This window comes from Bos indicus, chromosome 1 (genome assembly GCF_029378745.1).
Source record: "Bos indicus isolate NIAB-ARS_2022 breed Sahiwal x Tharparkar chromosome 1, NIAB-ARS_B.indTharparkar_mat_pri_1.0, whole genome shotgun sequence".
Taxonomy (NCBI): Eukaryota; Metazoa; Chordata; class Mammalia; order Artiodactyla; family Bovidae; genus Bos; species Bos indicus.
This window is the reverse complement of record NC_091760.1, coordinates 65,314,237-65,339,655: the sequence shown is the minus strand read 5'-3', so window position 1 is coordinate 65,339,655 and position 25,419 is coordinate 65,314,237. Positions and strand designations below refer to the sequence as shown.

Below are 25,419 nucleotides of genomic sequence, written 5' to 3'. Positions count from 1 at the left end.
CAATCAGCATTTCTTCTATCCCCAGGATTTCAGTTTGATGTATTTGAATTTACCATACCACAGTTCTCTGTACATATCACCATTCAATTTGGCATTTATGTTTAGCTTATTAGAACTGTGTCATTTCTCTACCAATTATAGTTTAGAACTGTATGATGGTTTACTCTTTGTCACTAATTTTAATGAATTCGTACATGAGATTAATACAGATGAAACTGCTTAGAAGCTAAACTGGATAACTGATAAGTCATGTATTTCATGCTTGCCATCATATCTTATAAACCTTTAAGTCCAAAGCTTATTTTACCACTTTTTGTCAGCCCTCCTAATTCTATTTTCTACTAATATTGGTTTGTTCTTAATTTAATTTTAGTAGAAACTGTCAGTTTGTTATTGATGGTTTATGACTTCAATTTTATTTAGGGCTTATTTGTTGTAGGTTGTCCATGTAGGTTGTAGTAGGCCAACTCTAAAACAAAACACTTCTTATTTATATATTATCTTGTCATCTTGCACTTATACATTGTCATCACCTAGATAAGTTCCAAGATTACTATCTATAGATATTTTGAAGGTGTTATAATGGATGTTATACAACATCCCAGGGCAGTTTGGAATATCAAACTTATCAGCCCTATTTACAGTTTTTAAGCAATACCACCCAGGGTAGATAAAGTATCAGTATTTACCACCCATTTGGTGACCTGAAGTTATACATTTCATTGAGGTTAATTAATAGACATTGTAAGGGTGTGGTGTGGTGTATGTGTGAGTGTGTAGTATAGCTCTTAAATCTTATTGCATGGTGATTAATAAACATTGTAGGAATTTTATGTGTGTTTAATATAGCTCTAAATCTTATTGATCCTGTCTGTACACTTATACTTTACATATTGAATATCTATGATGTTTCATTGAAATAAGAAATGCATAAGTAATTCTAATGTAACTGTTCCAGTTTTCTTGATCTAAGTTGTATTTCAGAAAAGAGTTGTATAGGTTAGCTTTCAAAGTTAAATGTTATTAAGACATTTTATATTTTAAGCAAATATTGCCATTTCTGCTAATCAGGACTTCAAGAATAGATTTGAGTTTTCTGTGAAAAGTGATCTCCCAGGTGCCCAACTCCAGTATCAGTTTTTTTGAAATGTTAGTCGAGCCCTTAGTTCTTTTGGAAACTAGGGCATCTATGTTACTGTTCTTCTCTGCTCTCTTTGCATTTTCTTTCTTGAAAACCTCATGGGTATTCCTCTTGAGTATCTGGAGATAGCTGATATACCCCCAAACCCATAAAATAGTTACTCTTTTTTTTGAATTTGAGTTTATGCAGAAAAGGAACAGTTGTAAGCAAATTTCATAAATTTTATAAGTGGTAGAATTGCCTAATTATAAACTTTCTGAACTGAAGCTGAAGCTCTAATCTCATGTGAAAAACTGACTCATTGGAAAAGACCCTGATGCTGGGAAAGATTGACGGCAGGAGGAGAAAGTGGCCATAGAGGATGAGATGATTGGATGGTATCATCGACTCAATCAATGGACATGAGTCTGAGCAAACTCCAGGAGATAGTAAAGGACAGGGAAGCCTAGCGAGCTGCAGTGCATGGGGTCCCGAAGAGTCAGACATGACTTAGCAACTGAACGACAAACTTTCTGAGCAGGAACTTTCTTTCATTGTTATGTTTTAATATCCAGAGGCACCATAATAGTTTTCAAGAAATATTTAAGCTAAATTAAGCTGCTAGATTAGTGTTCATCCATGAATTTGGAATTACCCAGGAATTAATAAGAAAAGTTAGTGTGATTATTATTGTATATACTGTTTATTAAACTTTATTGGCTTGGATGTCCAGGCCAATAATTCATAGAATAAGTAACACAGAGTATTATAAACTGAGCTAACTTAGCGTAACCTTTTAAATCTTCTCCCTGTCTGTCCTCAAACAACGCTTTTGCAGAATATTAAGAGTAAAATTAAAATATCTTCAGAGTAAATTAGAAGTATAGGGCACTATGGCATTGAAAGTAATGAAAAATCATTTTTAAGCATGAAAAACACGTAGCTTTCTAAGATTGATTTCATACAGAGATTATCAAATCAGAATCTCATTATACCTTTTAATCTCTGAGTATCAAAAAGTGCTTGACTTTTCAAAGCATTTGTAGATAAGAGAGATTCTGTTTGGGAAGGCTCAGATAATAAGATTTCTTAAATTCTTCCTTAACATATTAGTTAAAATAATCTTAAGAAATATCTGATGTGGTTTCAGATACCTGGGAAAAATAAAACATTTTGGGAGAACATCTGTCAGAAATTTCACAAGCATAGCTTCAGTGATACAGCATTGTCCATTGGCACCTCTGTGGTCAGTCATACCAGTGGGGTTATTTAGAAAAAGTCTTCTGAAGACTTAAAGAAAGTAGTATTTTTTTTATGTTGATTGCTTTTTTTTATCATTATGTATGCTATAATTTTATGTGCTCAGTGCAGAAAACATACCCAGACACAAATACAAGGAAAACGAAAGTAATCACTTACTGTTCTAGTACATCATGAAAAATAACTTCTATGAATATTTTTATACACTTTTCTGTGCATATCTATGTTAAAACAAAAGTGCCATCTGTTTTGTGGACTTTTTGTTTTACTAAATAATTAATTGTATTTCTCATGTGAAGAAGTGTATGTTGACAAAGTGATTTTTTTTTTTTTAATTTTATTTTTTAACTTTACAATATTGTATTGGTTTTGGCATATATCAACATGAATCCGCCACAGGTATACACGTGTTCCCCATCCTGAACCAAGTGATTTTTTTTTTTTTGACTGCATAGATTTGACTGTAGATTGTATTCTGAATTACATAATTGATTCTGAGAAGAACAATGTGAAAGTACAGTGATAAATGATTGCTTTTAAAAAAATTATATATTTAGCTTCTCAAAGGTTTGATTAACTCCTTACGTAAGATGTCCCCAAAATTCCCCAGATGTGATGCAGTCTAGGAAATTCTGGACCTGGGACTGCTGTAGGTTTTACTAATAGTTTCTTTTCCCCCTCCAAATTTTAAAACACAAATTTTAAGTAAGGAAAGGTGAGCTTCAGTCTAGAGTTCAATTTTGGGATTAAAATATCATAGAACTGAATGTTTGATAGAAACCAGTCATTTTGTAGAATTTCCAATTTTAAATGTATTAATGTTCCTAGAGATATAATTTATTTCATAAATATTTACTTATGCTTTGTAATAAGTTGACCATTTCTTTCTAATGGAAGTTTTAAAGGCAGAAGTAGTTAGAGTACACCTCTCTGATAATAAACTTTCTCTGTAGCTTTCATAGCTATAGTAACTAGCCTTTTAAATTTGGATATATGTCTTTTAGAAAAACATGACATTAAACATGTAGATGGCTTTAAAAAATTTTTTTATTGAAGTATAGTTGGTTTACAACATCGTGTCAGTTTATGATGTACTGCAAAGTGATTCAGGGGTGTGTGTGTGTGTGTGTGTGTGTATGTGCATATTGTTTTCCATTTTAGTTTATTACAGGATAGTGAATATAGTTCCCGATGCTATGCAGTAGGACTTTGCTGTGTGTCATTTTATATATAATAGTAGTTTGTATCTGCTAATCTCAAACTCCTAATTTATCCCTCCCCCATCCTTTTCCCTCTTTGGTAACCGTGAGTTTGTTTTCAAGGTCTGTGAGTTTGTTTCTCTTTGGTAGATAAGTTCATATCATACTTTTCTCTTAGCAGTAATTACTCATTTTAGATATTTACATAGATGGTTCTTAGACGGGTAAGAACTAGTACAATCTTACTCTAGCAGAAACTTTAGGAATTGGAAAGTTTCTGGAAAACAGTGGAAAATTTCTGTGGAAAACAGTGAGATCCAAATAATCTTTTGATTATTTTATTATAGTTAAGTAGGTGAACTTCATTTCTTGTGGTGCCTAAAAGCTTGAAAAAGAAAAAGATTTAGCAGTGGAGAGTGAGATTAAAGAGAGAGCGCGACTTCCCTGGTGGTTCAGTGTTTAAGAGATTAGGTTCAGTCCCTGATCTGGGAAGATTCCTCATGCCACAGGGCAGCTAAGCTACAACTACTGAGCCCATGCACTCTAGAGCCCATGCTTTGCAACAGAAGCACCACAATGAGAAGCCCATGCTCTGCAACTAGAGTAGCCTGCGTATAGCAATGAAGACCAAGCACAGCCAAAAACAAATAAATAAAATTATTTTTTAAAAAACGAGAGTGGGAGGGGGGGTCATTTTTTACTGTTATGTGATACTGATTTTTTTTTTTTAAATCATCTTTTTGTAATCCCAGAAACTGGGGGGGGGGAGGGGGGGGATGGATGTTTTCAGTTGTTTTATGCCAGAATCTTTTGTTAGTAAACAAACAAATACAGTTACATAGAGTTAAGAGGGCTACATTTTATTACAAATATCTATCTAAATCATTGTTTTCCTGGTCTTTCGATTTGACTGATGGCTCTTTGCAGTGTGTGTTAGTAACTTCAGTCGTGTGTGACTCTTTGCAACCCCATGGACTATAGCCCGCCAGGCTCCTCTGTCCATGGAATTCTCCAGGCAAGACTATTGGAGTGGGTTGCCATTGCCTTCTCCAAGGAACCTTCCCAACCCAGGGATCAAACTCAGGTCTTCTGAATTGCAGGCAGATTCTTTACTGTGTGAGCCACCAGGGGCTTTGCAGGATAATTTAGACAAATAGATTAGTGATTATCTGGCCCCTCAGAAGTCTGCATTTTCAAATATTGGTAAAATACTGCTAATCATAAAAGCTGCTACTCATTGAGAACTTCCTCTGCACAAGGCACTGAGCTCAGCACTTTACACATTTAACTGTTCAATCCTAGCAAGATGATGGTGATGGTGAAGATGAGTATTATGACTGCCATATCTGGGAAGGGTTGGGTGGTAGGAAAATCCTGTCTGATTCATCTTTAGCTAAGTTGGTGTCCTCTATTCATGGAATTTTGTAGCTCTAGGGGAAACAATATGGTACTTAATGTCAAGTTATTATCTAGAACCCACTTAATTTAGTATTTTTCAAGTGTGACCACAAAATAAAGGAAAAGGTTCCTAAATCCTATTGTAATGAATATACTAAATCAGTTTGTAATATCTTTGGACTAAGTTTAATTATACTTCATCTAAATTAATCAAGGTTGTAAAAGTGGATTCCTTTGCTTTCAAGTACAGCTCAGTGTTATCTTCATCATCTTTGCTTTGCAAACACTAGCTTTCCGTTATCTCCATATTATGCATTGTTTAGCACCTGTGTATGCCCTGTCTCCTGGCTTGACATTTTCACCATCAAATAGTCTTTCAGACAGAGGTCTAAGAGACTAATTTAATGAGAATTTAATAAGAATAAAATACTTTTCTTCCTAAGTTTTTTGATGGATCCATGATGTATCTTTGCTAACATGTATTTGGAGCTTAATCATACGTTACCTGATGGTATTTCTTTTGTTGTCATAGAGCTCTTGTTAACAGACAACAGGGGCAACATATTAAACTTAGTTCTCTCTCCCTTTTCCACTGCCCAGAACTAGTAAGCACACCACATGGTACAGATTTTTACTTGTAATGTATAATATGTAATATATATAAACATATTTTATTGCTTTTTTCATTCTTGTTTTATTGTTTACATTTTTCAGTGTTTATTACTGACTAGAGCAGCGACTTTTAGTCACTTTTGCATCATGGACCTCTTTGAAAATCTTTCATAGCAATGGACTCTCCCGCAGAAAAACATATATGCCAAAATTTGGCATATGATATTAGGTGAACCTTGGACTTTCTGAAGCTCATTTCGAATATCTAGATTAAATATCCCTATACTAGTGCAAAGAATAATGGTTACAATTTATAGTAACTGCCTGCAGTATAAATACTACACACATAGTGTCAACATTTTAAAAATAAGTAAATGAGTATTAGAAAAATCATTTTAATGTAAAATTTCTCAGTTGAATCTTTACATTAATATGCCGTATATAGGCCAGAAGAAACATCAGTTTTATGTTGCTACTATGAAATTTTACTGACTCTGTAGCAACTTACTCATACTTGGTTAAATCACTATAAGCTTATATGTAAGTGTATATCAAAAAGTGGTGTCATGCATGAAAAAGTGGTGTCATGGCAATGTGGTCTGGTTAGCTTTTGACTTGAGAATAATGACATCCATTTGAAATTAATTTACCCAAAACAAGCAGTATAAAATGATTTACTAAGTTGCCAGAATATGTTTTATTTATTCAAAGAAACTTTTTTCTCATAAACCTAAGTTTCAAGACATTTTCACCTCAAAACTGTTGTTTTAATAGTTATGTTTTAGAACCTGAGTCAGAAGACCATCCACAAAATTATTCTTTGTGGAATATAATATACTGTACTTATCAACTGTAGATTCTTCTCCATGGTGGCAATTTGAGTTCTTCTGTATATTTGTTTATTTTCAGGGTTCAATATAAAGAAACACTGGACTCTTGTAGAGGGGCATTTATTTTGTTAAAAGCATACTGATTGATATTTCATGTTTAAAAAACATAATTTTATTGATATGTATAATGGAAGGAGAACACAAAGAAAATCTTGGCTTGTGGTGCTACAATACCACAAAAACTATTAACACTAAGAACTATAGTGTTAGTGATTCCCAGAGGAAGCAAGAGCTGGGGGATGTGTGTATACAATGTTTGCGTGTCTCAAAGGGGAGTGTGATTTTTTTTTTACAGATTTGGAAAATACAGTGAGGTTTTTTTTTTTTTTTTTTTTAACCCAAGAGATTCTAATCCCATCTGCCACCCTTCTTTTTGTCATATACCCTTACCTTGAACATACAACTATGGCTGACATTCACCTAGGGGGGGGAAAAAATGACCGCTGTGAATATGTATTAACCAAGAATGACTTTGTTTTACTTTTTGGTGAGTAATTTGCATAGTCAAAACAGTAATCACCTTTTTTGGGGGAAGGAAAGTACTTGTTGCCAAATATATAATTTTATTGGGAAAGAAAAATCATACTTCCCACTTTTAAAACTTATTTTATAGCTGTAGTAATCAAGATAGTGCATCTACAGTGGAATATTATTAAGCCACAAGAAGGAAGGAAATTCAGCCATTTTTGATAACAGGATGGATGGACCTTAGGGCATTATGCTAAATGAAATAAGCCAGACAGAGAAAGACAACTATTCCATGGTATCACCTGTATGTAGACTCTAAAAAGAAAAGGAAAAAAGTCAATCATAGAGAGTAGAAAAGTGGCTGCCCCTGGGGCTTAGGGAGTGGAGGAAATGAGGAGAGGTTGGTAAAGAGGACAGATTTTCTAAGATGAATGAGGTCTGGGAATCTGATGTAAAACATGGTGGTTATAGTTGATAACACTATTGACCTAAATGTTCTCACCAGAAGAAGGACGAGAAGAAAGAAAAGTGTGAGGTGATGAATATGTTAATTAACTAGATGATAGATATCCTTTCACAATGTGTATGTATATAAAATCACCACTGTGTTCATTTAGTATGTCTTAAAATTTTGTCAGTTAAACCTCAAGAAAGGGGGTTGAGACTGTTCAGTCCCGACATGAGTATAGGCCTATAGGTCAGTGCAGTACAATTGAATGTCTAGAAAATAAATCTTTATGTTTATGGTCAGATGACCTTAGACAAGGGTTCCGGGGCAGTTCAATGGGGAAACAGTAGTCTTTTTAACAAATGATATTTGGGCAACTGGATACCCATATGCAAAAGAATGAAGTTGGACCCCTACCTCTCACACCATGTACACAAATTAACTCAAAATGTATAGGCCTAGAGCCAAGATTGTAAAACTCTTAGAAAGAAACATAGGTGTAAATGATTTTTTTTTTTAGATACAAAACCAAAAGCACAAATGACAGTAGAAAAAACATATATATTGAACTTCATCAAAATTTAAAAATTTGTTTCCCAAAGACTACCATCCAGAAAATTAAAAGACAACACACAGAATGTTGTCAATAAGGAATTTGTATCTAGAATAAGGAACTCTTACAACTCAACCATAAAAAGACAGCCCAAAAGAAAAATGGGCAAAAGATCCGAATTAACATTTCTCAAAAGAAGACATACAGGTGGCCAGTGAGGAGACACACACAAAGACACTCAACGTTGTTGGTCATTAGAGAAATGCAAGTCAGATCCACAGTGAGTACTAGAGCATATTTATTAGGGTGGCCAAGATACAGACCCACAGTAACTAGTATTGGTAATGTGTGGCTCAGACGGTAAAGTGTCTGCCTGCAGTGCGGGAGACCCGGGTTCAATCCCTGGGTTGGGAAGATCCCCTGGAGAAGGAAATGGCAGCCCACTCCAGTATTCTTGCCTGGAAAATCCCACGGACCGCAGAGCCTGGTAGGTTACTGTCCATGGGGTCGCAAAGAGTTGGACACGACTGACTGACTTCACTTCACTTCAGTGTGTGTGCTTAGTTTTTCAGTTGTGTCTGACTCTTTGCAACCTTATGGGCTGTAGCCTACCAGGCTCCTCTGTCCATAGGATTCTCCAGGCAAGATTACTGGAGTGGGTTGCCATGCCCTCCTCCAGAGGATCTTCCCAACCCAGGGATTGAATCTGTGTCTCCTGCATTGCAGGCGGATTCTTGACCCACTGAGCCACCTGGGAATCCTTACCAAAGGATGTGGAGAAATTGAAACTTTCATACATTGCTCGAGGGATTGTAAAATGGTATAAACAAAAAGCGGTTTTGCACTTACTCAAAATAATAGGGTTACCACACAACCCAGCAGTTCCCTTCATAGGAATTTGAAAACACTAATCTACAAAAAAAACTTGTACATAAAGGTTTGTGCAGTATTATTTATAGCCGAAAAAGTATAAACATTTCAGTTGTCCATCAGCTGATGAATGAAAATGTCAAATACAGACTATCACAGAAAATATCAAACACAAAAGGACACATGTTAATGTGATTCCATTTATATGAAATGTCCAGAATAAGCAAATCTGTAGAGACAGAAAGTAGATTAGTGGTTGTCAGTAATTGGGGAGAGTAGAAATGGGAGTGACTGCTCATGGGTACAGGGTTTAATTTAGGGATGATGAACATGTTCTGAAATCAGATAGCAGTTGATGGTTGTAAGCACTGAATATATTAAAAAAGAAGTAAGTTCTATAGAGGGGTGTAAAGCTCAAAGCTTTGTTTGTTTTTTAAGATAAGATTGAAGACATCTACCTGCAGAACTTCTGATAAGGGTGTGTTGCTGCTTCCACCATATTTTAAGAAAGGCAGTAAACTGACCATAGCTTTGCAAAGCACTCAGATCCAGTTAAGTGACAAATGGCACAGGGGTAAATGGAGTAAATCATGGACACACAAAGGGACCCTCCTGTACTAGTTTAGGCTGAATAAATACTTTAGCCAAAAGTATTTATCCAAATACTTTTGAATAATTTATTGAGATACTTTTGTTGTGTTCAAAATAACATGACAGCTTGATGCTCTTTTCTTCACTGATATTCCTAATGAGATTTTAATGATTGTGCTGCTGCTGCTGTAGCTTTGAGGATGGGGGGAGGTTCCTTGCCTTTTGGAAATCAGAGGAAAACCCTGAGAGAGAAACATCGCAAACCCCACAAAAAAATCCTTATACCAAAATCTCACCCATTTCTTATAGGTGAGGTCGATAGGAACTGTATAAAATCTGCATATAAGTGTCTGCCTGCAATGTGGGAGACCTGGGTTCAGTCCCTAAGTTGGGAAGATCCTCTGGAGAAGGAAATGGCAACCAACTCAGTACTCTTGCCTGGAAAATCCCATGGGTGGAATACCTGATAGGCTACAGTCCATGGGTTGCCAGGAGTTGGACACGACTGAGTGACTTCACTTGTCTTGTTTTGATAGTTAAGTATTTTAGCTACCTACCTGTAATGTATTTACAGAGAAGGCAAGGGCACCCCACTCCAGTACTCTTGCCTGGAAAATCCCATGGACGGAGGAGCCTGGTAGGTTGCAGTCCATGGGGTCGCTAGGAGTTGGATACGACTGAGCGACTTCACTTTCACTTTTCCCTTTCATGCATTGGAGAAAGAAATGGCAACCCACTCTAGTGTTCTTGCCTGGAGAATCCCAGGGACAGGGGAGCCTGGTGGGCTGCCGTCTATGGGGTCGCACAGAGTCAGACACGACTGAAGCAACTTAGCAGCAGCAGCATAGTGTTTTTAAAAAGTTTAAAACCTGTAACTTGTAGGGATATACCAGAGAGCATAACATTTTATATCAATCCTTTGGAAGTGAAAATGTGGTGATTCCAAGAATGTCAGTAGAGTACTGATATTTTGAAATAGAATAGCTCATTGACATGTTTTTTGGTTTTCACATTGTCACATTTATGATACAGACAGTCAACCTGACAGTTATCCAATTTAAATAAACATTTCTTTTATGCAGAAATCCCTCTTGACTCTGTGTTACACAATTTTTTATCTGCTTATTTTAAAAGCTTTGATTGAATTCATTATGGCCATGTATCCCTTCAGTCTTTCAGGGTACATCACGTTAACAGCATTTTGATTTAGTGAACCATTTGGGCCTACACAGAGGGTCTTTGCCCTCAAGGAGTTCACACACTTATTGAGGGGAGGTAAAGCAGGTCTGACTCCAGAAGTCTGATCAGAGTACAGAGGCAGAAGTATCCTATTTGGAGAGAATCCTATCTGGAAAGATTTCATTTAAGAGGAAATTCTTGAACTGAATCTTGAAACATGCAAAGATACTCACCATTGAGAGAAAGGAAGGGAATGGAGGACGTACGTGCTAATTTGGACAAGGATGCTTAGTGAAGTCAGGTCTATTGTGTGTTACTTTATGGTTCGAGCCTAAAGTTCTGAATGGTGGGGATAGTGTATAAGTTTACCAGGAGGCTGGAGCTGTGGGCAGTGGCCAGAACACTTTAGCCTGTAAGCACTTGGAAGCCACTGAAGGATTTTAAGCAGAGGAGTAACAGATTTCTAATAGAATTTCTTTGGCTTCATGTTTGTTTTAAAGGCCACACATGTAGTTCTATTGCTGAAGTTTGGCGACCTCTGGTGTTGGGCTATTAAAACGCAAAGCTGTGAAAGAAGTGTATTTCAGAGCTTTTGTCAGATGATTCTTGGCTTTATTTCTTTGAAGACATGAATCATAACTCATCACTTGATATTTATTGGTGTCTAGATAAATTTGAAGCTAAATGAATGAAAAAAAAATGGTGCAACAAATGTAATGGGACTGGATACAAATGAAATAATTGATTTAATCATAAAAGATGAACAACTTCCCAAAGGGTTGTGACAGGCTAATCTCTGATCTTTGAGTCTTTGCACCACTTACCCCCCATGACGTTCTAGGATAGTAGACTTAAAAAATGCTTTTTTTGCAATAAATGGAAAGATCCTATTCTAATGGCAGATAACTCAGAGTACATACTCTTCCCAATAGTGTGATCATTTTGAACATCCCCCTCCTTTTACTGTGTAAGAGATACCATAATTATAGAAAAGTACATAAAATATTATGTGCAGTTTAATTTCCTTTAAGTTGTGGGGCACTCAGTTTTCAGGAAATCCAGAAATAATAATTATTTTTTAAATGTACCTTTAATCTTAAAAGTTTCTGGGGAAAAACTAATCTTCCATCTCTTAAAATTTGAGGGAACCCTGAGACTTGTTTTGTGTCTGAAGTGTTAAGATCCTTGTCAAACATACATTTTTTTTTAATCTGTTAAGTGAAAAAGTTTAAGTATATGATTTCAGAGTTTCCAAATATAAATCACCTGAAATAAATCAAGTAGAAATACACTCTGAACCTAGTAGAAGCTTAATATATAAAAAATATATTCAGAAGTAGAAATGGGATAGTTGACTTGTTTTTTGTTGTAGTTTATTATTGATTGCAGATTGTGATGCATTTGGAATCTTTGCTCTTCATAATCTTTCACTTGTTAACCTTTAAGACTTTAATGTTGCCATCCATCCATTATCTAAGCCTTGTTCTCTGTCAACACTCAACTGATACAGTTACCCAAATCATGCTATTTGCTACCTCATACCTTGAGTGCATAGAACCTGCATCTGATTCATTTGCTTCCTAGATTCCTTAAGTAAAATTTGCTCTTGTCTCTCCTTCCAGCATCCTTTCCTAAATCTTTTCTTTACTCCAGTTCATTGTAGCACTTTCGCCTCATAGATCTCTGTGCTTATTTTGTTGTACTGATCTTGGCTATTTGAAGTTGATTTATAATGTACAGGGGTTCCCTGTTGGCTCTGGGGGTAAAGAATCTGCCTGCAATGCAGGAGATGCAGATTCAGTCCCTGGGTTGGGAAGATCGCTTGAAGAAGGGAATGGCTACCCGCTCCAGTATTCTTGCCTGGAGAATTCTATGGATAGAGGAGCCTGGAGGGCTGCAGTCCATGGGGTTGCAAAGAGTTGGATATGACTGAGCAACTAACTATAATGTACAAGTCTTTCTGCCCTATTGTTCCTTGAGCAAGGGCACTCAGTAAATATTTCTATTGAGTGGAGTGACTTAGGAGACTGAAAAAAAAATTTTGTAATGCCTCTCAATTATTTCATGCCTTTGCATCCTTACATTCCTTTGCATCTTAACTCACATCTTTCTTTTCTTAAAGACTGTATGTACTGTATATAAAATAATTCTGATTTTAAGGTTTGGCAGACTCTTATACTTTTAATGCTAGCCTTAAAATAGCAGCAGAAGAAAGATAAACATGGTTGTATTTAGTATAGTAATGGCATCACAAATTACATAATGGTCTGTTTTTTACTTTTTAAATTAATTTCATAGTGGTGTAGTTTACATACAATAAAATATAACAGTTTTAAGTGTACAGTTTAATGAGTTTTGACAAACATATCTACTATCCTGGTCAAGATTTAGAACATTTCCGTCATCCCCAAACATGTTCTTGTGTACAGCCTAGGGTAACCAAATGTCTCAGGTTGCCCAAGACTGAGGGATCTGCCAGGGTAGTCCCAGGTAAGCTGGGACAGTTGATCACCCTGTTCGTGTACCTTTGCAGTCTCCCATCTTTTGTTTCAGGTTACCATTAGTCTGCTTTCTGTCACTGCAGGTTAGTTTTTCCTATTCTAGAATTTCATATGAATGGAATCATGTTGTGTGTGTGTGTGTTTTGTATCTGTTTTTTTTAGTTCAACATCATGTTTTTGTGATTTACCCATCTTTGTATTACCTATTCTAAGAGTTGTTTATCCATTTACCTGTGGTTAGCATTTAACTTGTTTTTGTTTTGGCTGTTATGAGTAAAGCTTCTCTTTTTGTTCAAACAAACCTGTGTTTACATTTCTCTTCAATAAAGAACAGGACTGAAATTGCTGTCATATGATAAATGTGTGTAAACTTTGTAAGAAATCATCAAACTGTTTTCCAGAGCAGTTTCACTGTTCTGCACTTCCACCAGCCGTGTATGAGAGTTTCAGTGTTTTGCATTTTCATCAACATACAGTATTTATAATAATTTTAAATTTAGTCTTAAACTTGCTTTTATCGTTAGGAAATGTCCCTCTATTTTTGTTTAATTTCCTTGTACTGAAGTCTACAATTTTCTGATATTGCATTGAGTCTGATAATTTTTACCTTTAATTGGAGTGTTTGGACCATTTACATTCAATGTAATTATTAATATGGTTGGGTTTAAATATTCCACCTTGGTAATTGTTTTCTTTTTGTTGTTTGTTTCTTCCTCTCCCTTTTTTACTGCTCTCTTGAGTGTTTTTCATTTTCCCTGTTGGCTTTTTAAGCTATATTGATTGCCATGTTACATTTTTTAAAATTTCTTCTAAGATTGAACATAGGCATCCTACTCTATCATGGTCTACAGATAATAATATACCACTTTGCATATAAAGTAAGAACCTTACAATAGCATATTTCCATTTCCCCTTCCTGTTCATTGTGCTCTTGCCATACATTTTACTTCTATAATACTTTATTTTGCTTTAAACACTGTTTTCTTCTAAACCAGTTTAAAAGCAAAGGGGAGATTCATGATGATATTTGGTAGAAACTATTGCGATACTGTAAAGCAATTATCCTTCAATTAAAAATAAATAAATCAAAAAATAAATGAATACAGTAGTGACCAACTTAAAAAAATAAAAGCAAAAGGGAAATGTCATACATATAGTCCATATTTATAATTTTTGGTGGTCTTTATTCCTTAGTGTAGATAGGAATGACCATTCGTTTTCTTTCATCCTAAAGTATTTTCTTGTAGTGAAAATCTGGAGACAAACTCTCTTAGCTTTTGTTTGCTTAACAATGTCTTGTTTATTTTATTTTTTTCACTGTTTCAAGGAGAGAAGTAGCCCTGAGTTTTATTATGTGGTTTGATTGATGGAGAGAACTGGAAATCAAGACATCTTGGTTCTGTTCCTGTCATTCTTTTGAAGGATATTTTTACTGGATATGGAATTTCTTGGTTTCTAGTTTCTCTTTTTTTTTTTTTTTTTTTGAGAGAGGTCTCGATTTTCTTCTGGCTTGCGTTGTTTCTGATAAGTTGGCTATTATTGTCGACTGTATAAAATGTGTCTCTTTGCTTTGGTAAAAACTTTCCCTTTATCAGTGGCTTTTATACTGTTTGGGTTTCATGGCATTTTCATCAAATTTGGGAAAATGTTGGCCACTATTTCTTCAAATATTTTTTCGACATCTGTTCCCTCAAGCCCCTTCTTAGACTCCAATCACAGGTACCTATGTGTTTCTAGCTTGTTGTACCTCCATGCTTCAGCTTTGATAGTTTCTGCTGTTTTGTTTTGTTTTTTAAGTTCACTGATTGTCTTCTGTGGTGTCTCATCTGTTGTTAGACCTCCAGGAAAATTTTAACTTCACATATCATACTTTTCAGCTGTGTGATTACTGTATTTCTTTTTTACTCCTGTGTTTGTCTCCTCATTATAATAGCTGTTTTATGCCCTCATTTGTCAGTTCTGCCCTCTGTCATTTTTGTACCTATATCTGTTGACCAGTTCCCTACTCCCTTCTTTTTGAATCGTATTTACCTTCTCCTTGAAAGACTATTTCGTCAGTCAGTTTTCTAATTGTTTTACTTTAGAGAGTAATTCTAATATCAGTTACTTAGCAGTTACTAAAAAGAGATGTCTTTTTTTAAAATAATGCAAACTTTACATGATATTCTAGATTTATTGAGCTACTGATGCCAAGTTATACAGAATTATACTTTATTATGTAAGGCTTTTAGTTAACACAATATACACAAAGCAATTCTGTAACAAGGATGTTCTACAACTTAGGCCTTGAGATTAAAAATTTTAGGCAATAGAATTACTTATAATGTGCACATCCATAGGACTTCCTGCCATTAAACATTCCAATCAAAATTCTACATGTGAAACAATCACATGTGCTACAGTAGTGGAAGTGACTAGTAACAGAGGCTCTCTGGCCCAGAAAGCCTAAGGTGTTTACTTTCTGGCCCTTAAAAAAAGTTGGCTAATCCCTGGATCTCCCATCTACTTTTCATCTCTATTAGCTAGTCTGGGGAGAATGTGCTTTTCAAGATTTTAAGGTGACAAGAAAAAGAATAGAAAAATTATTATAATAGTTGTATATTTGACAAGAGAAATTAAACATAAAACAGACAGCTACATTGGAATTTCACTTCGTCCATCTAATAGCTCTAGTGATTCGTCATGTGGCTGTAACACTAATAAGATACCCTTTGCCGCTTTGTGGTGATATGCTAGTTTATTTGGTTAATTGCTTTTAAGTAATTGATAGTGAATATATCAGTGATTCCATTTACTAGATATTAATAGTAATTAAGTTTCTTAAAAGTCACAAATATCCACATTTTAAAGATAAAGAACACAAACTCTGATCACCAATCAGAAGTATAATTAAGAATCTTTTTTGTATCGTAATTATTCATCAAAGCAGATAATCTCCCATTGTGATAAAAGATTTTTTTCCACATCCATGCACTGGTATATATTGAGTGAGAATTCTAGGTATGTAAAAAATGCTTAGATGTAAAGGTCAGAAATATTGAACCTTAGTTAATTATATGTATGCTAACATAATTAAATGTCTGCAACTGATATTCAGATGCATCAGAAAATAAGGTGGATTGATATATGCATGGAGGAGTGGAAATGTGATGAAACAAATGTAGTATTGAAAAATATTAGAGAATTGGTAGTATAAAGGGAGGATAATCTCACTGTTTTAAAAAAGATGCAGCTTTTCTCATATGTGAAATTTTTCACATATAAAATTTGGGATAAATGTTTAGATCTAAATGGCTGTGAGACAGTTTAGAGAGAATATGGGCGTGACTTCACATATGCACACATATAGTATACTTTCTTGCTTTCACATAAAATAAATTATTATAACATATGTTTATTTAAGCAAACCTTATATGCATGTTATGTGTTTCTCAGCTGTTTGTTGTTTATTTCATAGATTTACTTCCACCAGGAATATTCTTAGGTTATAATAAAAAGCATATACGAATTTAAACATTCACTTCAAGGAGCATCCTGCCTTTTTCATTATACAGTATTATACATTTTCCATTATGCAATATGGAAAAGTCAGCCAAATAGCCTATAAATTCATATGATCTTTGTTCATGCAGTAAAAAGATGGATTTACTGATGGTCTATATACATCCCCTCATTTCTTTTGGCATTTTTACCAGCTTGTAGGGAGTTAGGACTGTGCCTTGTGCTAACAAAGTGCTGAATAAAAAAGGGGAGATTACACAAAAAATACTCACTGATTTGAGAGTGGGCATTTCTTAAGTGTCATTATTATTTTATTGTGAAATATATCATAATACAAAAATATATAAAAATTAAGTTTAAAGCATAATAATAAAGTGACTATCCATGTAAGTACCACTCAGATTAAGAATTAGAATTAGAGAACTACTTATGCCCACCCCAGTCACAGTCCCTCCTCCTCCATTATTTCTAGTAAGCTAAATAATCTATACTTGATTTTTCTAGTGAATATTCCCATGCTTTTGATTTAGTTTAACTATGTAAACTAAAGGATTCCCTGGTAACTCAGCTGATAAAGAATCCACCTGCAACGCAGGAGACCCCAGTTCAATTCCTGGGTCGGGAAGATCTCCTGGATAAGGGATGGGCTACCCACTGCAGTATTCTTGGGCTTCCCTAGTGGCTCAGCTTGTTAAAGAATCTGCCTGCAGTGTGGGAGATCTGGGTCCGATCCCTGGGTTGGGAAGATCCTCTGGAAAAGGGAACAGCTACCTTCTCCAGTGTTCTGGCCTGGAGAATTCCATGGACTGTATGGAATTCATGGAGTCACAAAGAGTCAGACATGGCTGAGCGACTTTCACTTCACTTCATTTTCACGTAAATTAAAACATAGTTTAGTGTTTCCAGTTTTTAAACTTTACATAAAGCCATTATTGAGTGAAAATTCACCACTGTGTGAAATTCATCCAATAAGGTATATGTTGTTCTAGTTCATTTATTTTCATTGCTAGTTAGTATATCGTTGTATGACTGTGCCACACTTTATTAATTCTACTTTTGGATTTTTGCTTTTGCCTGCAGTGTTGTATTATTACAGACTGTGTGTATACTGAGTCGCTTCGGTTGTGTCCTATGCTTTGTGACCCCGTGGACCTTAGCCACAGGGCTCCTCTATCCATGGTGTTTTCCTGGGAAGAATAGTAGAGTGGGTTGCCATGCCCTCCTCCAGGGAATCTTCCCGACCTAGGCATCAAACCTGCGTTTCCTGTGTCTCCTCCATTGCAGGCAGATTCTTTACTGCTTGAGCCAGCAGGGAAGCCCCTATTACAGACTAATATTTATTATAAAGAGTTTCTCTACAGTATATGTCTTAAAATGAAATTAGTGGATTGTAGCATCACTGAAAGTATGCATTTTAAATACTCATTTTTTAACATTGCTGTTGTTTTTATTTAGCATTTAAAAAAATCCAGTGGAGTTGCATTTGGAAGGCAGAATTATCAATAAGTTCACTCTCCCTTCTTTTTCACTCTTTCCCCTTTTTCCCATACATGTACACACATACACCCTTCATCAAGAGTCCAATTTAGAAAATAAGGGCTTGCTTTATTATTTAAAATGAAAACTTTTACTTTTCATATTTTAAATATAGATAGCTCCTAACTTACAAATATCTGATAGCTACAGTTACAAAGACCAGATATTTTCCTTCTCAACACTCTTTGCTTCTCCATAAAGCTGGAATTCTACTACAGGAAGGAAAGGAAGTTGTATTATATTTATTACCCCTAATAATTTCCTAGTACCTCTTTGTAATACTTTGTTCTAGCTCCTCACAACCGTGAATCTTCTTTATGTCACTATAGGCAGAAGATGTTCTAGAATTCTATATGAATTAAATTATACAGTACCTACTCAGTCTAGCTTATGTTTTGTTTTCATATGAGTGTCTTTTGAAGAATAAAACTTTAAAAAATTTGCCTAAGTTCTGAAAGTTTTAATGAAGTCTAGAGAATTAGAAACAATAACAACAAGCACCTGAAATGCTTAGTTTGCCCTGTTTGTTCACCACTGATCAAGTACTTCACATTCTGCTCCTCTGTGCAACTGTCCTTGAATTAAATGGATTAACGTTTTATTTCAACAAACTTGTTTTATATTGGGCACTAGAGTTACAAAGATACGTAATAAGTCTTGTTTTTCTTCAGAGTACTCATTTTAGTACTTAATGTCTCTTCCCATCACCTGTCTGATGCAGTCAAGTCCATATACTTGCCTTCGTTTGGTGCCTAATACAGCTCTGGAGGTAATGAAGTGCTCAGTATATTTTCATCTTGTATTATAGTTATACTTTTTTCCACACAAATATGTAAGTTGCTCATAGTTTAGAATCTCTCTTGTTCTTAGTATTCTTCATATAGTTCCTAGTGCACAGGGATATTCACTTAATATTCAGTGATTGAATGGAATTATTGATGACCATGTTTGACTAAGGTTCTCCTAATTAGTTTTTTGATAATAAAACCTTTGACTTACTTTACTGGTGAATAAATGAATAAAAGATTCTTTCACTTCATATGTCATCACAACAGATTGTTTTTCTAGACAGAACGAAGATGCCTGATTTTTAGTTGAATATTTTTGAGTGACCTTTCTTTTACAGACTTAATGACTATTACCATAAAAGTCTGTATACTACCTATAGCTTGGGTTCTCTAGTCAGAAATTGAAGTCTTTTATAAAGTCTGCTCTATTTAATGAGTTACATATTTTATAACTTTGGAATTCCATTTTCCAGTGAAACCAGTACATTAAAACATAAAGACTATATTTATAAGTATAATAGAAAATTAGGGCAATAACTTTCTTTCTTTATCTAGGTCCTGGGGACACCAACAAGGGAGCAAATTCGAGAAATGAACCCAAACTACACGGAATTCAAATTCCCTCAAATTAAGGCACATCCTTGGACTAAGGTGAGTCAAAACGAGTTTTTTAAAAAATACATTAACCAGTAGTTAATTAGAAGTTGGATTTCTCATTGTTCTTGAACTAAACTATTTTGAGACTAGGTGGCTGTCGGAATACAAAGTACAACAGGACTTCTGCATGTAAAAATAATTGGATAATTATACATTAGTATTTCATTGATTGTATATAGCTGCATTCCCATTGATTTCCTGTAGAAAGTTTCCAATCTGGGTTTTTATTTGTAGGATGAGGACAGTACACATGCATAGTATTCAAATAAAGAATTTCATTAAGTGCAGGATCTTATATAAATTTTTACTCTTTAAAATTCAGAAGTAATTTCTTTATATAGTTGGGTACTTACATGCATTCAATATCGTATAGCATTCAGTATCACATATATTTTTATTCTTTTTAAACTACTAGTAATAGATTATATTTTGTGTTCTTCTCTTGTTTTCTTTCCTGTTGGTGTTTTGGGAGCAAGAGTAAAATGAAGATTTGGTCTCATGAATAGTATACATTGAAAGCAGTTGATATACCCACAGGATGTCACTAGCCATTGGAAAAGCCTAACTTCAACTTTTAGTTGGAGCCAATTCTAAGAGCATAAGTACTAACTTATGAGAAGACTTTATTTTTTGTTTTGATAGTTAATTGAAATGATTGTAGAGAGATTTTATTAAAAAGTTATTTTCATGTCTGATTTGTGAGATTGTATGCAGAGGGGAAAAAAAATATCAATAAGGTTTATAGCTAGAGTGACTCTCTTGTTTTATGGATTCTGAAACTGTAGCTAAACATGCCAAATGACTTATCCATGTTTCCATATGTGACTGACAAAGTCAGAATTAAGCTTCTTCTCTGTGTATGTGTGTGTGTGTTTAATACCAAGTTTTTTAACCTTCTAGTTCTGTGCCATCTATATATCCCTCTTCCCAGTTTATTCTTATATTTCATTATATATTTTGTGGGTTGGAAATATTCAACTTTTTAATACATATTTCAATCAGAGATCTTTTATATTTAAAAATATACATAGAACAGTTTGTTTTGAACACTGACAAGTTCATTTAATTGGTTATATATCTTTTATAATAAGAGGTAAAGTAATTTAGGTGAAATAATTTACATTTCCAGATTCAAAGTAGGTCTCTTGCTAAGTTGTATTATTCAGGTTTCTTTACTTCAAGTTATCAAATATCTTCACGTCTCTTCACTTCAGAAAATCCTCTTGTTTCCAAATAATTAGAAACAAAGACCTCAGTAATAATTTTACTGCCAGAATTATAAGTTGTAGCTTTCACTGACCAAGACATTGCTCTCTCCCCTACCCTCTTTTTAAGTTTACAGTAAACACTAAATATTCTGAGATAAGTCATCCTTTGGTCTTGGTATTTAAAGTTTATTTTGAATCTGAGTCAGAAGATATTTAGGTTCTTTCACTGGTTCTAAACTCAAGAGAATCGTAGGTGCCCTATTTGGATTTAGAATCCGAGCTGCAGTTTGAATCCACAAAGTTATTCCAAGTTACATGTAATAAGTGATTTGTAGTATACTATGATTTCAGCCATGTTAAAGAAGAACAAGAAGCAAAGAGAATTCTGTGTATTGAATTAATACAGGGAAGTATTCAGAAATGCTAATGGTAGTTTGAATTAAAAGAGTATAGGTGATTTTATTTTCTTCTGCATTTCCATATTTTTTTTTTAATAAGCATGTTATTTTAAGGTAGAAAAGTAAAATTCTTTTTGGTCGAATCTGTTCTAAATATTCATCCTGTGTAGAGTTTCTAAGCAATACAATGCTGAAATGAGGTCATGAGATCTTATTTAGTAGTCCTTGTCCTCGTTTTTTTTTTAAATCAAGACTGCCACCAGTACTAGTGTGTGTCATATTCTGTACTTTTTCCCCTTGATTATATCTCTTCAAGTGTTAGCCAGGATGGAATGTGAGGAATGATTCATTATAATTACCATGCAAGCAATAGAAGACTAATGGTGAATTTGCATGCTTTACATCATTTACCCTTGTGAATTCCAGATGTTTTCTATATCTTACACTGATGCTTTTCCAGTGTAATAATATACACAAAGCCCTTTTGTTTTATTTAGGCTTCCATTCTTATACCATATATAGAATAATAATTCAATTCTCCCACCTATTTTGTGTCTTCAAACTCTTGTGAATTCTTCACTCATATATGTGCCATAATTTGGTTCTCACTTGGTACAAATGCATTTATTATATAGTAGGACACTTACATTAATTTCTCATTAGTGCACACCATTGGTTGCTGTTACTGTGGTTGTAAACACAAAACCAAATTCAGACACAGAAATTCCATGGCAGTACTCTGTCTTCCAGATGATCCAGAATATATTTACATTGATTTATTAAGAATTGATTATTGTCAAAATAAGAATACAAAATTTTAAATTTCTAGAGGAAAGTCTCCCCTCCTTTGTGATAGTGAATGTCAGCTTGAGAAATACTCTTTTATGCTAGGCAGCCAGTGGAGTTTTTTGTTTTTTTTCTTTAACGTACATAATGTTATTCTCTAAAGGAAAAAGCTTTTTGCCTTTGGAAGGCGGGTAAACAGGAGTCTGGAAACAAAATCTGCTTTGCCTTTATCGAAGTCTTCTGTTAAAACCTATTTTAGTCCCATTTGCTGAAACCCTTTTTTTCTCTACCATGTTATAGTGTAGTACAGCTATATCCCCAGAACTGGGAGCTCCTGTTCTCAAAAAAAATAGGCAGACAGAAAGTTGAAGGGAGAAAATGTCTTCCTTGGAAGCATTGAGTGAGGGTATTCAGATGTATAAGAAAGATAGCAAACAGAAGAACAAAACAATGAAATAATCCTAGTGTGATATATTGCAGGGAGAATCCTGAATTCTGGAGAATTCAGAAATCCAGTAAGATGCCCTTGACTATTACCTAATAGCCAGAACAACCTAATTCATTGAATAAGCATTTGTGGCTTAAGTTGGAAAGGAAATATATATATACTAATGTTTTGAAAAGGGGACCAGTATTGAGAGTGATGGTGGGGAAGATAAATACTTGCTTTTTGGTGTATGCTATACAGTTAAAAGAATAAAAGCCAGATGGGATGCAAAAGGAAATGATAGCAAAAGCAAATTGAGAATTAAATACAGGTGGAGATTGGTTGGAAGAAGAGAAGAAGCTGAAATTCTGCATTTGGTACATGGAGTTTTGGGTAAATGACAGTCTATTTAGGTATGAAGTAAGGATCTAGTATAAGCATTGCTCCCATTCTTGTGCCTCATGTTGTTTTTTGCTTTTGTAGAAAAGCAGTTAGCTGTTGTGTCTTTTCTTCAGGTTCTTTTGAAAACAAATATGCATATAGAGGATTTGTCTTCTCTATCTCCACTGCCCTGACTTTAGCCCAACATCATATCATAGAATTGCTGAAACAACCTCCTACCTCCTGATTTCCCTCCTTCATATCTTTCACATCCTCACTGCTGTCAAAGTCATCTTCCTTAAAGCACATGTGATATTGTCTCTCCTGTTTGAAATTGTCTGATTCCTCATTGCCTATAGGAAAAATTTTATATACCATACATATAATGAGAAGAGTGCTTATATGTCCCAATTTATGTTTGCCCAGTATGATTATTAATGGCATGTTCTTCACACTCTTCACTGTCCCAGTTCGGATGATTATCCAGTCACTCTTCTGCTTCTTTTTCCAGAAAAATGAGAGATTTAGTTCTTTGTCCTGCTCTTAACCTTTCCTGAGGCATTTAGTCAGTTAAACCTAATCTTTCCCAAGTTCTCCAGCTCCCTCACCCTTAAATGCGTGTAATTAGGCAATGAATTTAAAAGTTCAGTGTTTGGTTAGGATAGATTGAAAAGTGAAAGTGAAGTCACTCACCGTGTCCAACTCTTTGCGACCCCATGGGCTGTAGCCTACCAGGCTTCTCCGTCCATGGGATTCTCCAGGCAAGAATACTGGAGTGGGTTGCCATTTCCTTCCCAACCCAGGGATTGAACCCAGGTCTCCTGCATTGGAGGCACACGCTTTAACCTCTGAGCCACCAGGATAGATTAAGGATTTCTAATAAAGTTAACATTGTAATGGTTGTATATGTTTATTCCCTATTTTGAGTATCTGATTGTGCTAACATTTTGTTAAAGTTAAAGCAGATATTCCCCTGTATTATTCCAGTATTAAATAATCCTGTGAGGTCAGTTAAATCAGCAGTACCCAGCCGTTTCAGCACCTGGGACCAGTTTTGGAGAAGACCATGGACCAGGGGTGGGATGGTTTCAGGATGATTCAGACGCATTACATTTACTGTGCAATTTATTTCTATTATTACATCAGCTCCACCTCAGATCATCAGGCCATTACATCTTGGAGGTTGGGGACCTCTGAGTTAGGTAACACAGATGTCTGTATATTCTTTCAGAGTAATGAAATTCATAAATGATATATCTAGTTAGTAGAGGAAATAGATTAGAATCCCAAGGGCCTTGGTTTCTTTCGATTGACTGAGTACTGTTTAATAACTTAGCTACATATGAGAGTGTTGTCCTGCTCACTTTGAAGGGATCATGCAGTCATGCTGAATTTCTTGATCTGATCAAACTGTTCTCCTGATTGTTCCCCGGAAAAGCCACATTCATTTCTACCTCTTACTAGTGAACACTTAGAGTGTTCTTTCTCTCTGCTTACTAAGTCTTGACCTTCGTCAAGACTTCAGATCTCCTTCTCCCACGAAACATCTAATTATCCAAGCTCTTATGTGATTATTCCCACCATATAACTCCTGTAGTACTTTCCAAGTCATACCATATATGTACCATAGCAGCTTCTTATTTCTCTTTTGTTGATGATAAAATGAATATGTTACCTCAAAATGTTTGTTGCTGAGACTTGGGTATACATGATTAATAGGTAATTGTCTGTAGGATATGTGGGGACCTTAGATCATTGATTTAAGTACCCCAGAAAGCATTATCCACAAAAATCAATCCTTACATACTTGATTTCTTAGAATACAGTCCACATGCTGTGAAATGAGTGAATACTAGTGTTTCTAACTAGCTAACAGAGTAAGCAAAAAATTGAGGTCATTTCAGCCATCAAAGGAATCAGACTAGCTGATTTAGTTATTACATGTATTATTTGCTATGCTTAAAGCTAAACCAAAAGATGCACTATAATTTTTTTAAATGACTTTCTTCATAATATTTTTTCCTAAGTCTTTGACTACAAGATGAATTTTCATTTGGTAAACTTACCTGTTTTAACTAGTTTCACCCATTACCAAAAATACGTTCAAAGGGTCTTAGCACAAAGCAAAAATCCCTGTCAAACATTTTGTTGTTGTTGTTTTGCTGATCCACTCTACCCTTTCTGGCCTTTCTGCCTTATTTTGCTCATGTATTCCAGAAAGCATGAAACTATGTTGGGGATTTCTGTTGGTTCCTAAGTTTGTCATTTGTCTGTTTTGTCTGCTGTTCAGGTAGTCAATTTCAATATTACTCTTCAACCCATCTGCCTACTGACCTCAACTAGTACATTATCATTTGTCACATAAATACACTATGTTCCTTACTGAATTTTCTACCTCCATCTTCATTAGTGCTAGAATAATCACTTCTTCTCTAACATCTATTTGCTATGTGAATAGACCTCCTCACTTTTCTGTTTATACTGGCTTTACCCTATTTCTTTGGAAACTATTGCACATTAAAATTCAACTACTAAGGTGGTGAATCCATACGTGAGAAGAATAAGGTAAAAAAGAAAGAATGGATCACTTGTGGGGAGCAGAGGATAGGGTGAGGGTGAATTAAAAAAGAAGGCAAAAATTTGTGACT

The 25,419-nt window shown here is 34.9% G+C and overlaps 1 protein-coding gene across 4 annotated transcripts in view; it reads left to right on the top strand.

Annotated features, from left to right (window-relative positions):
• Positions 1-25,419, top strand: part of GSK3B (glycogen synthase kinase 3 beta) — a 219,434-nt gene that overhangs the window by 152,192 nt on the left and 41,823 nt on the right. For all 4 annotated transcript variants that reach the window (XM_070795432.1, XM_070795283.1, XM_070795329.1 and 1 more), the window contains exon 8: positions 19,470-19,565. In XM_070795432.1, the coding sequence (XP_070651533.1) occupies positions 19,470-19,565 (96 nt within the window). The remainder of the gene's footprint in view (positions 1-19,469; positions 19,566-25,419) is intronic.